Here is a 12,655-nt window from a genome sequence, read left to right on the forward strand (position 1 = left end):
CCACAGTTGTGCCACCATTTGTGCTTGAGCAGAGCTTGGGGCAAGACCTCTTCAGTGAAACCTCAGAATGACACCTTGTCATTATTTCTTAAAACAGTTGGCCTCAGTTACAAATATTGATTAGTTTCCTACTGTTGTGAGAATTCACCATCCCTTATGATCCATTTTCCTAATGAGATAAACTGAATGCCTCCTAGTCAATTCTCTCGTCTCTTACAGAATTTGTCTGCTTGGTATTAGAGTTTCAGGTTATCTCTACTGAGGGAAATTGCAAAAAAAATAAAGAGGGACATGGCATCATCAATAGAAAAGAGAAATAGAGCGGATGGGAAAAAGAAGGGAATGTTCGCAATGAAGTCTTGAAAGAGAGAAAGAAAGAAGAAGGTAGAGGAATGCAGTCCCCGCACTGCAGCCTGAGTCACCAGGGGCTAGGTGCAGCTAGGACTAACCCAGGGGGTCTGATGGCAGAGGCCCGAATGTGAATTTGCTCGCAGAAAGTTAAAGGCCTGGGAAGAGGCAGAAAAATACAAACTTTTTTCAATCTCACAAATCTACAAAATGTACCTTATTGGAAATCATGGCATAACCCAGGAGGCAAAAGGACAGCATTCGTAGACATGTCTGAGACATTTATTGAGCATTTTGATGAAGAACCAGATAAAGGCAAAATAAATGACCCCTAATCTGTTTACAATCCACAGCTAAGGCAGATGAATAACCGGCATCTCATTAACACCCCTCCCCCCCAAAAAAAAGATTGATAAAACTGGGGAGGAAAAAAATGATAAAAAGAAATTAATTTACAAAACATATTATTACTCATTTAAGATGATTAGCATGCCATTCATATTGATTTGTTTGGTGTAGGTCCCTTTAAGATTGGATTTTCTGGACTTCCTAGGTGGTGCAGTGGTAAAGAATCTGCCTGCCAATGCAGGGGACACGGGTTTGAGCCCTGCCCTGGGAAGATTCCACATGCCATGGAGCAACTAAGCCCATGCGCCTAAAAAAAAAAAAAAAAAAGATTGGGTTTTCTTTTTTACTGTAAAAAATATACGTAACATAGAATTTACCATTTTAAGAGCACTGTTCATTGCCATGGTGTCCAGTCACGTTGCTGTGAAGCCGTCCCCACCATCCATCTCCAGTTTTCATCTTGCCAAACTGAAACTTGGCCCCCACGAAACAATGACACCCTGCTCTCCTCTCCCCCTAGCCCTTGGAAAATACCGTTCTACTTTCTGTCTTTATGAATTCGACTACTCTAGGTAACTCACAGAAGTGAAATTATACAATGTTTGTCCTTTGGTGACTGGCTTATTTCACTTAGCATAAGTCTTCAAGGTTCACCCATGTTGTAGCCTGTATCAGATTTCATGCCTTTTTTTAAGGCTGAATACTATTCTATTGCATATATGTACCACTTCTTTTAATCTACTCATCTGTTAATGGACATTGGGATTATTTTTACTTTTGGGAGAGAGTGAAGAATGCTGCTCTGAACATGGGTGTGCAAACATCTGTTCAAGTCCTCACTTCCAATTCTTTTGAGTGTGTACCCAGAAAAGGAATTGCTGGATCACATGGTAATTCTATTTCCATTTTTGAAAAACTGCCATCCTACTTTCCATAGTGGCTGAACGATTTTACATTCCTACCAGCAATGTCCCATGTTCTGTTTTATTGGTTGTAAAAACATTTGTTTTTTAAGGATTTGCAAAATTTTGCACACACCCCCCCCCCCCCCATTACATTTTCTCCTCACAGATTCTGTTCTAGCCCTTAAGCCATGGATCCTTTTTGGCCGGTGGCAGAGTGTGGGGGCTATTCTGGGAAGAATTTCTGTAGTAGGAAAGAAAACTCTCTAATAGCAGAGTACTTACAATCTTTCAAACATTTTCCACAAATATTATTTTCCTTGATCTTTGCAACGCTGTGAAACAGACATCAGCATGATGGTGGTTTTCTTTCACAGGTAAGTTGAGGTTGGTTGGCTTCTGTGACTTACAATGTGTTTTGGAAGAAGTGTGGGTTTTGAAGTTGAACAGATCTACCTGGATCTGCCACTTACACAAATACTGTAGCATCTTGCTATGGGAAGTTCTACCTGCACCCTGAGTCTGGGGTCCAGGGTTGAGTCGGCCTGATATCTATGCCGGCAAGCCCACTACTGTATGGTTTGAATCATTTCTACCTGCCGCTGGATGTAGTCACTTATATTCACTTATTAAAAATTTGGTTCTATGTGAAATAGTTGTCCCTAACCCCACCCCCACAGAAAGCCAACCGCTAGTACGTATGATGAAAATTAAGAAAAAGTGAGACAAGATAAACCACTTAGAATTCTTCGCCAGAATATAAAAATGAGTAAATTAAAGAGAGAAATGAATTCAGCGGTAGCTCATATCTGAGGAATGAACAAGTTCACCGATTCCTCCCTACAGAAATGAGAAAAAGACATTTGTGAAACTGTTGTAAATGATCCAGCCAGTGAAAAAATTGCTCAGCAAGTGAGAGATAAGACTTAAGTGAAAACTGAAAAGGGGGTTAATGTGTAGAGTGAGAATATGCACAGGAAACACAAGACATGATGGAAATGGGACTCGGCAGAAAGCCCAGATCCTGCACAAACATTTCCACGAAGCAACAGATGGGGAAGACTCCAGTGTGGCTCTTCGACCAGGCTTTGCTGTGAGTGAAGTTGATCAGAAAGCTTGAAGAAGCATTTTTTTTTTTTTCCTTGAGCCATACAAAGTAAGTAGGAGAAATGGCAGCCGTAAACCTCTTGGTTGATGACCAGTTTTCTTCTACCACCAAAAAGATTCTAAAAGGGAAGCATGGTAGACCAGAACAAGACTCCAACACTGGTTTAAATGCTTCGACTGGAGTTAAGGTGTCTCAACAAACAAAGAAATCCATGAGGAAAGTGAACACCAAGACTCAAGGCAGCCAGAGACAGTCTTCTGGACTTTGGGAGTCTGGTATCTCTATGATTGAGCCAAGTTTGTGTGACTATTTCTCAAACACAAGGCATTTAGAATCAAGGATGAGAACTTCATGTTCATATAATAACAACTCTGGACAAACTATGTGGGGGACACGACACATTTCCTTTTGTACAGACAACAGTTTTGTCAAAGAAGAATTGGGGTTTCTAAGGGTCACAAAACCCCTGCCCCATGTCACCGATGGGGAGGTAGAGACAAAAAATCGCATTGGTAAAGGATGGCTGGGCCATGCTTCAACTACAGATCAGTTTGACTCCAAAGTCTATGCTCTTCCCACCATTCCCTGCCATCTTTCTGAAGTTGGGTCAGACAAGCATAGTTCCCCAAAATTTGAAATCAGGACTGAGAAGCTGACATGTATGGGGCCCTTTTCTGGTCCCCATCAATCCATTCCTTTCCCTAGTCCGCTGCTGGGGATCTGTACGGAACTGGCCAAATGGTACGTTAACCTGGGCACCTCGTATATAATAGAGCAAACTCCCCTAATGTGATGAGCTCCATTTTGATTTTATATGTTTTAAAGATATTTTTCTATCAATACTGTTCACAATTTAATTACAATAATTAACATAGTTTTCCAATATTATTTTTGCATTTGATTATATGCCTAAAAATGTTGCAGCTGTGTTTACCTATATGCCTTTTGTCTTAGGCTTCATTTAAAATGAGAAGTAAATATCATTTTTATATATAGCTTTCTGCTTGCTTTGTGAACTATTTTCATAATACCCCAATTTAGCCACACGTATCCTCCGATGTGCTCACATCTCTCCAATTAGGGTAGGAGTGGGACAGAAATCAGGGGACAGCATCAGTTCTCTGGCCCTAGCAGGCGATGCTTCCAAGTGCTGGCAAAATAAATATATTTTTCTTCATAAAAACAATGTAGATAATTTGTAGTCATATTTGGCTACCCAGAGCTTTGCACGCAAAATGGAACAAAACAAAATCCTTTTTGGCTACTCTACCTCAGAGGAGGGAAAAAGAAAACGAGTTGCTGACCAGAAGCCAATTTCATCTTGACTGTTCAAAAAAAAGGGAAAGAAAGGAAAAAGAAAAAGCCTCTTAAAGACCACATGGCACAATTAAACAGCAGAGCAAGAACATCAAGCTGCTTCTCAATTTAGAGTCTGGGTTTGGGCTGAATCGCTCTGGTGGTCGATACACAGCAGGGAGGAAGCGAGGATCACACCTGTCAATTCAACGGACTTCCCAGACCTAGGCTGCAGGTGTTGGTACCTGAAACCATCAACAGAATTCAGAGTCCTGATACCAGTGGCTAATTCAAACACATGTAGGGAACTTTGAACACATTAATTCTTGTCTGCTATTATTGCTTCAGTGAAGGTGAAGAGACTAATACAAATGTGTAAAAGTCAATCATGTACTTCTGAAACACACCGAAATAATACATTTGCTAGGAAGTCTGGGCACTAGAGTATTTGTTCTTAATCTAGTTTACTTAGTATTTCAAAAAAATGTAATGTATTCGTCATGGCTGCCACAGGATGGTTTTACATAATTCTGAAATGGAAGAGGAGACAGAGGTAGTGCTGGCTTGGGCTGTAGAAGGTGTGCAGGTTGGGGTTGAGAGAAGGGAAAAAAGCGACTGGAGAGGAAGCCAGGAAGGTGAGAGGAGCAGGTTGTACACACACACACACACACACACACACACACTGAGCTCACAGGCACTCCTGCTCACAGGCCCAAAGGAGGGGATATAGTTGTTCTGAAGATATTCATTAGCTGCAGCTCCTAGTTCCAATTTGGAATATAAGAGAATAGTTCTGGAACTCAACATACTGATGTTTAATTTTTGATGCTGATATTGGTCTGTAACTTCCTACTGTGTGATCCCAGGCAGGTCACCTTAGGCACTGGAAACTCAAATTCTTGACTGTATACTGGGGTTTCCAGCTGTGTAGGATACGGTGGGGACTGAATGACAGTGTGTGCCGAGGGTAGTACCGTATCTCAGACTCAGGAAATGGTGGCTATTCTAATTGTAATTGTTCATCAGACAAGTACACCCAGACCGTGGGAGTGAGACTGCTGGGAAATCCACCCCTTCAATCAACCTGATGATGGTTATAAACTCCTGTAAAGGAGCCGAGAACTATTTTGAACTTGATGAAAAGGCAGTTGAAAGACCTAACACCTGGCGTTCATGGGTATTTTCTCAAGTTAGATGATGACAGTGAACATTGGGTCAAACACCCCTCTTTCTACCTATTTGAACATTATCATGTAAACATGTAAGTGAACATATTCAGGAGAAGACCTGATTTTGTGGGATGTGCCGGAGTCTTCCTGAGTAAAAGTTTATCTGGCAACTTTCTTCTTTTGGAATAACAACAGTGTCAGAGGAATAGTCTACCCTTCCCAACCACATGCGGGTAACATAATTTGGTGCTGATTAGCGAAAACGGAAGAAATTAACTCTTTTATTGACATAGACGCCCTAAGTGTTCAGCTGCATCTAACTTTATCTAACTGGTCAAAAACATCTCCCTCTTTCTCATAAGTAACTTATTTTCAGGCAGTCACTTAAAGAAGAGTATTTTTTTAATATTTGCATTGTATATTCTATGAGTTGCGCAATCTCCTTCTAAATTTAATAATCTTTTGCATTTGTCTTTGTAGTTATGCCTCATTTGTGCAATGGCTTAAACTTTTAGAAATAAATTTACGTGAGAATAAAAGTAAGTTGATTTAAAGAAAAATAATATGTAAATGTAAGTATGCACAGATATTGCAAAATTGAGAAGTATATTATAATAACAACTAGAGTTTGGGAATAATAACCTAAAATATAACATACACCATTGATTCAACAGAAGGCTCTGAATATTATTTTTTAAACTAATACATTCCCATTTTAATACATAGAGTTTAGGTTCTTTCTGTCTCCACAGATTAACGAATCATGTATGCAAGTGCTACTGGTCATGTTCTTTTTACATAAAAGAGATTGAACTACGCTTATTGCTTGCAAGTTGCCTTTTTTATTTATGTTAAGTCTGAGACACTCTTTAATGTCAGTAATCACGTCCTATTTGTTTAATTTTTAAACACCTACATAGTATTCTTTAATATAGATGTGATCTAATTTCCTTCATTACTCCTTTTTGATGTGTACTATTTTCCAGTTTGGAAATATTACAAATACTGTCATACTGAATATTATTATAAGATTTGGGCAGATGATTAAACATTTCTTTGCGAGGGGTTCCTAGAAGTGGATTTGCTGAGCTGAAGGTTTTTTTTTAACTGATTGATAAAATTAAATTGTCCTCAGGAGGCTTTTGCTGTTTACAGGATCCAACAGCGCATGGCAAGGTCTGATTTTTCACCTTTGTCTTTATTTATTGTTCTTCTTTGAATATTTTATCAGTTTAAAGGATTAATATAATATATTCTTAATTTTTAATTTCCTAGTCATGAGAAAGATGAGCCTCTTTAAAAATCCTTATTATCTATTTGGGTTCTTCATCTGTAATGTATCTATTCACATCCTTTCCCCTTTATTATTTTACATTGACTAGGTGTTTACTTATTCTTATTTGATATATAGAATTTCTTTTTAGGAATTTTGGATACACATTCTGTCTGTGAGTGTGTGTGTGTGTGTGCGTGTGTGTGCATGCATGTGTATGTTCATGGGCACAGATATATAGCAAAGATGTTTCTGCAACTGGAAAATTGTTTTTTTGATCTTTAAGATGTCTTTCTTCACAAGAAAAATTTACAGTTTTATGTAGTTATGTCTGCCATTCTTTTTCTTTAATATCTGAATTTGGTGCCTTGTATAAAAATTCTTGTCTTACCAAAATATTATTAAAAAATAGGCTCCTATATTTTCTTTTAATATTTTTCTTACAATTTCATCAAGACTGTATTTTTGTATTATATGAAGGAAGGCTAACTCCATTTTACTCTAAATTTTTCAACACTTTCTTTTCCTTACCTGGTTTCTTCTTTCCCACCAATGTGAGATTTAATAAATAATTGTTGGATTAGTCAGTATAGTTTTGGTCACACTATGGCAATCGCTAACTCTAAAATCTCAGTGACTACACATGGCAACGCTTTTTTCCTTCTCTCATTTGCACCAATGTCCTTGGAAGGGAGAGTGGGCTCAGCTTCACATGGGTGGGGAGTCTGGCTGATGTAGGTTCTGCCATCTTGTAGCTGCACAAGGGGACATGTGGCCTCCACCGTCACAAGTCACAGCACCACCACGTGGGTGAGACTGATGATCTGGGGTGCTGTCATGGCTCAGCCTGGGGGAGCCTGTGGTGGGTCCCTTCACATACATTGGCCAGAATCAGCCTGAGGGCCTTGCCTGATGCTGGGGAGATACAGAGGATAAGATGGAACTCACGTTTCCCTCCAGATTCAACCTGTCCTGTTCCTAAAGGTGGAGACTAAGGATTCCCAGAGCACGCTCAGATAGTGAGAAAAACTGTCTTTCCCAAGCCTCTTTGGTCCTTGAGTTTTAAAAACAAGTAGAGAGAATTCAGATAGTATGGGGTCATCCAAAAATTGATCTGAATTTATTCAGTTTTTGGATTTAGAAACCAAGAGTTGGGAGAGCAGTGATACCTATGTTTGACAAGGCTTGCTTTTTCTACCACAGTTGTATATGAAAGAAGTAAACATACACAATGGAAACCAAATAAAGTAATTTGTAAATATAATCATTTGTTGCGCCCATGCTTTGACATATTTTATTTTCATTTAAAAATTTTAGCTCTTTCCCTTCAAACCCGTCCTCTGCCCCAACCCTGTTCTCTTTTCTTCCCCACCCATCTCACCCTCTCTCTCCCATTTTGCCCTCCTCCCATCCCTCTCTAGTTTTTCCACTCCACCCTGGCGACTGTCGGCCTCCCAGCGTTCTTCCTTGCTGCTCTGCTCCTCTGGCCTCTGACCTGTGTGGATCACTGTTTTCCCCACCTTGCACCCGAGCTCTCCCTCGGTCTCCCTAGCTCAGCATACCCCTCTCTGCCCAGCTGCATCCTTAAACCCGCTCCCCAGCCTGGGCCCCTTCCTCGACTCAGCCCCTCTACACCTTCTTGCTTATTTCCACAGCCCCACCCCCCCCCCGGCCCCCCATCCCCAGTCTCCCCAGGCCCATCATTCCCGCCCGCGTTCTTCCTCTTTTGAATCCTAGACTCAGTAATCGCTCCCACGCCCAGCTCCATTTCCTGTCTTATTTACCATTTCCATCCGTTGGCTTCTTTCTGCCAGATTCTTTTCCACAGTGTCCTTCCTTCTCATTTATGCATCTACCACACCTCATCCCTTTTCTGTCCTGCACTTATGCCTTTTCTACAGTCTAGTCCACCTTCACCCTGTTCTTGTTTAACCTTCTTCCCCAATTGCTCTTTCTCCAGAAGTTAGACTTCCAGCACTTGGCCATCTTCCTCCCAAACCATCCTCAGGTGCTTTGTAGGCGATAATTCCGCATTAGTTCTCTCCACTACAGTTGATTTGTTGCAGGTTTTTCTTCCCCTAGCCCATTTCTTTTTGCTTTAACATTTTTTTTATGTTTGCTGTTGTTGGTTTTTTTCTTAGAAGCACTAATTTATTTTATTTTGGCTGCGTTGGGTCTTTGCACAGGGGCTTTCTCTAGTTGCAGTGGGGGGGTGCTACTCTCAGTTGTGGTGTGCGGGCTTCTCATTGCAGTGTCACCTCTTGTTGCAGAGCACGAACTCTAGAAAACAGCATTTCATAGAAGCCAGACGCTGGGCTATAGGAACGGCTATGCAGTTGTTCGACGTCCAACAGTTAGGATCGGTGGGGACCGGCTCCAGGTCAACCAGCTGTCCCAGGCTGAGCTGGACGAGCTGGCCAACAAGTTTCCAGTCCTCACGTATGGCCAACCCAAGCAGGCCCCACCTGCAGAGTTTGTTCCTGCTCATGTGGCTTTCGACAAAAAGGTGCTGAAATTTGATGCCTATTTCCAAGAAGATGTTCCTATGTCAACTGAGGAACATTACAGGATCCGCCAAGTGAACATCTACTACTATCTGGAAGACGACAGCATGTCTGTCATGGATCCCATCGTGGAAAACTCTGGGATCCCTCAGGGCAAGTTAATCAAACGCCAGCGCCTAACCAAGAATGACCGGGGAGACCATTACCACTGGAAAGACCTAAACCGAGGAATAAACATCACCATTTATGGCAGAACTTTCCGCATTGTTGACTGTGACAAGTTCACACAGGTATTTTTGGAAAGTCAAGGAATTGAACTAAATCCACCAGAGAAGATGGCTCTTGATCCTTACACTGAACTCCGGAAACAGCCTCTTCGTAAGTATGTGACCCCAACAGATTTTGATCAACTCAAGCAGTTTCTCACCTTTGACAAACAAGTTCTTCGATTCTATGCAATCTGGGATGACACAGACAGCATGTTTGGCGAATGTCGGACCTACATCATTCATTACTACCTTATGGATGATACGGTGGAAATTCGAGAGGTCCATGAACGGAATGATGGGCGAGATCCCTTCCCCCTCCTGATGAACTGCCAGCACGTGCCCAAGGTTTTGGTGGAGAATGCAAAGAACTTCCCTAAGTGTGTGCTGGAAATCTCAGACAAGGAGGTGTTGGAATGGTATACTGCCAAAGACTTCATCGTCGGGAAGCCACTCACTCTACTTGGGAGAACTTTCTTCATTTATGATTGTGATCCATTTACTCGGCAGTATTACAAAGAAAAATTTGGAATCTCTGATTTACCACGCATTGATGTGAGCAAGAAGGAACCACCTCCTGTGAAACAGGAATTACCTCCTTATAATGGTTATGGACTAGTTGAAGACTCTGCTCAGAATTGCTTTGCTCTCATTCCAAAAGCTCCCAAAAAAGATGTTATTAAAATGCTGATGAATGATAACAAGGTGCTTCGTTACTTGGCTGCACTGGAATCCCCCATCCCAGAAGACAAAGACCGCCGATTTGTCTTCTCTTATTTTCTAGCCACTGACATGATCAGTATCTTTGAGCCTCCTATTCGCAATTCTGGTATCATTGGGGGCAAGTATCTTGGCAGAACTAAAGTTGTCAAACCAGGCTCCTTGGTGGAAAACCCCGTCTACTATGGCCCCAGTGACTTCTTCATTGGTGCTGTGATTGAGGTATTTGGCCACCGGTTCGTCATCCTTGATGCAGATGACTATGTTTTGAAATACATGGAGAGCAATGCTGCCCAGTATTCACCAGAAGCACTCCTGTCAATTCAGAACCGTGTTCAAAAGCGAGAAGCTCCTGCACCAGAATTGGACAACCAGCAAAGGGAAGAGGACACAGGCACACGGGAGCTGGAGGCCCTGATAGACACGATCCAGAAGCAAGTGAAAGAGCGCCCATGCAGGGACAGCATCTGCGAGGCGTTTCAGGTTCACGACAAGGAAGCTTCAGGATACGTGGACAGGGAGATGTTCCTTAAAGTCTGTGACTCTTTTCACCTCCCAGTTGACGATTCCTTGATTAAGGAGCTCATCAGGATGTGCTCTCACGGAGAAGACAAGATCGACTACTATAACTTTGTCCGTGCTTTCTCCAACTGACCTGCTGAGGACAGAACGCAACACACTGTTTTGAGGTTGGGGCTACATATACCTGTGCTCTTCACAGAGGCATTAACACAGCTCTTGAAATTATATTGCTCTTTTGGTTCTTATATTTCACTACCACTGAAGGCTAAATTAAATTGGATCTTACAGGAAAAAAAAAAAATTTTACCTGTTGCACTTAAAATTTCTAGTAGTTCACTGCTAACCTATATGAAAACTCAAACCTTTGAGTTACATTTGAACCTTTATCTTTTAGCCAGTTACTAAAGATCTTTAACTATATGGCATCGTGAAAGCTATTAAACTTCTCTGCGTTTTGGTTTCTTCATCTGTAAAATGGGAATAATAATAAAGTATCCGTATCAGAATAATATTGTGCAGATTAAATGAGTTAATATATAGAAGGAAATTGACACAGCATTATATAAGTAGAGAATATGTATGTAGAATAATTATAATAGTTTTATGGTTGATTATTTTAAAGATTCGTTCAATATTGGTGTCTCGGATTAGGTTTTCCAGAAGGAGAGCTGGATTTCAAGAGAAGGTGTGTCCTCAGGTGACACCTGTTGGGGGAGTGAGGGAAGCAGGTCCAGACAGGGAAAGAAGCTGGGCATAGATGGGGCTCATTTGTGGTCCAGCGTCAGTCTGATCCCTCAGGACCTCTGGGTGGCGAATAGCATCATAGTCACGTGACCTGGAAGCCAGAGGGCCTTCGATGTCCACAGGGTTAGCCAGTTGGTGGCTGCAGGATGCCCCAGATATAAGGAGGATCCTCCGGGCATTTCTGAGCACGTAGCTTTCCTTCCACTAAGGGCAGTTCTCCAGAGGAAGCTGATGCTCACAGCCAGGGGCTGGGGCTCAGAGTGCCCTGGCTGGACGGGAGACCTGGGTGAGGCACCAACAGCACTGCTTACAGTGAGGTTCTCAAACTTGACACATGCTGGAAACCCCAGAGGGCTTGTTAAGACATGGGTTCTGTTTCCAGTCTAAGAGTCTTGGGTTCAGATCTGGAATGGGACCTGGTGGTTCGCACTTTGATAATTGGGGGCCGCACTTTTGAGGAACTCTGTACTATGCTCTTCCATGCTTTTTTTCTTATTTCATGTATGGTTTGCAGCTTCTGGTTTCTGTGGCAGTGAACATCGTTTCCTTGTTTCTGTCCTTGATTGGCTCTAATGATTCATCCTTCGTACAGTGTTGGTTGTGGTTAACTGGGAGATTCCTTTCGGCAGGCTTGCAAAATTTCCTTCGATTTCCAGTGAAAGCTGCTTACTAGGAAGAGGTGCTGAATTTTATCAAGTGTTTTTCCAGTAACTATTATGATAATCATGTTTCTTTTTCCTATTTATTCAAATTACCAAATAGTAAAACTTCTTTGAAGTCCTAGTTTAAACCTGCTTGCTTATATGATGTTTTATTTTTTAAATATGCTGATTAATTTGATTTATTAATATGTAGTTTAAGGATACAAGTACATAAACAGCAATGACTTATTGTTCTGTTTTCATTGCTTCCTGTTCCTGTCTTCCTTCTTATATCTTGCTATCCTTTATTCTTTTGGTTTTAAAATGTTGCTAGCTTCATAGAATGCATTGAGAATTAGTCCACCATTCTCTATTCCAGGAAATATTTTGCACAGTATAAAAATGACCTGTTCCTTGAATATTTGGTAGAATTTACCTTATAAAACTGTGTAAGTTTGGTGTCTCTTGGAGATATTGATTAATTTTTGAATATCATATCAACTTTTCAGAGCAGGCATAAGCCCCACTTGGTCATGATGAATTCTCCTTTATGTCTATATATTGTTGGATTTAATTTGTCATCAATTTGTTTAGGATCTTTGAATCAGTCTTCATGAGGGATGTTTGTCTGTCTTTTTTTTTTCTCATATTGTCACTGACAGACTTTGATATCACACTATGTCTCTTCAATTTGGTGTTTTCTTAGCCTGGATTCTAAAATGCCAGTTAGCCTGACTTGGGCACTGAACATATTTTTTCCCCCACATGCCTACCCAGATGCAGACTTCCAACCAACTCTGGCCTTAGTGTTCTG

The 12,655-nt window shown here is 41.2% G+C and overlaps 1 protein-coding gene across 1 annotated transcript; it reads left to right on the top strand.

Annotated features, from left to right (window-relative positions):
* Positions 1-2,767: 2,767 nt before the first annotated feature.
* LOC130857699 (EF-hand domain-containing protein 1-like) lies at positions 2,768-10,740 on the top strand. Its single transcript, XM_057743403.1, is given in 2 exon segments — positions 2,768-3,002; positions 8,715-10,740. Coding segments are annotated over 2 exon segments (2,109 nt in total). The 3' UTR covers positions 10,589-10,740.
* The last annotated feature ends 1,915 nt before the right edge of the window (positions 10,741-12,655 follow it).

This window comes from Hippopotamus amphibius, chromosome 7 (assembly GCF_030028045.1).
Source record: "Hippopotamus amphibius kiboko isolate mHipAmp2 chromosome 7, mHipAmp2.hap2, whole genome shotgun sequence".
NCBI classification, from domain to species: domain Eukaryota; kingdom Metazoa; phylum Chordata; class Mammalia; order Artiodactyla; family Hippopotamidae; genus Hippopotamus; species Hippopotamus amphibius.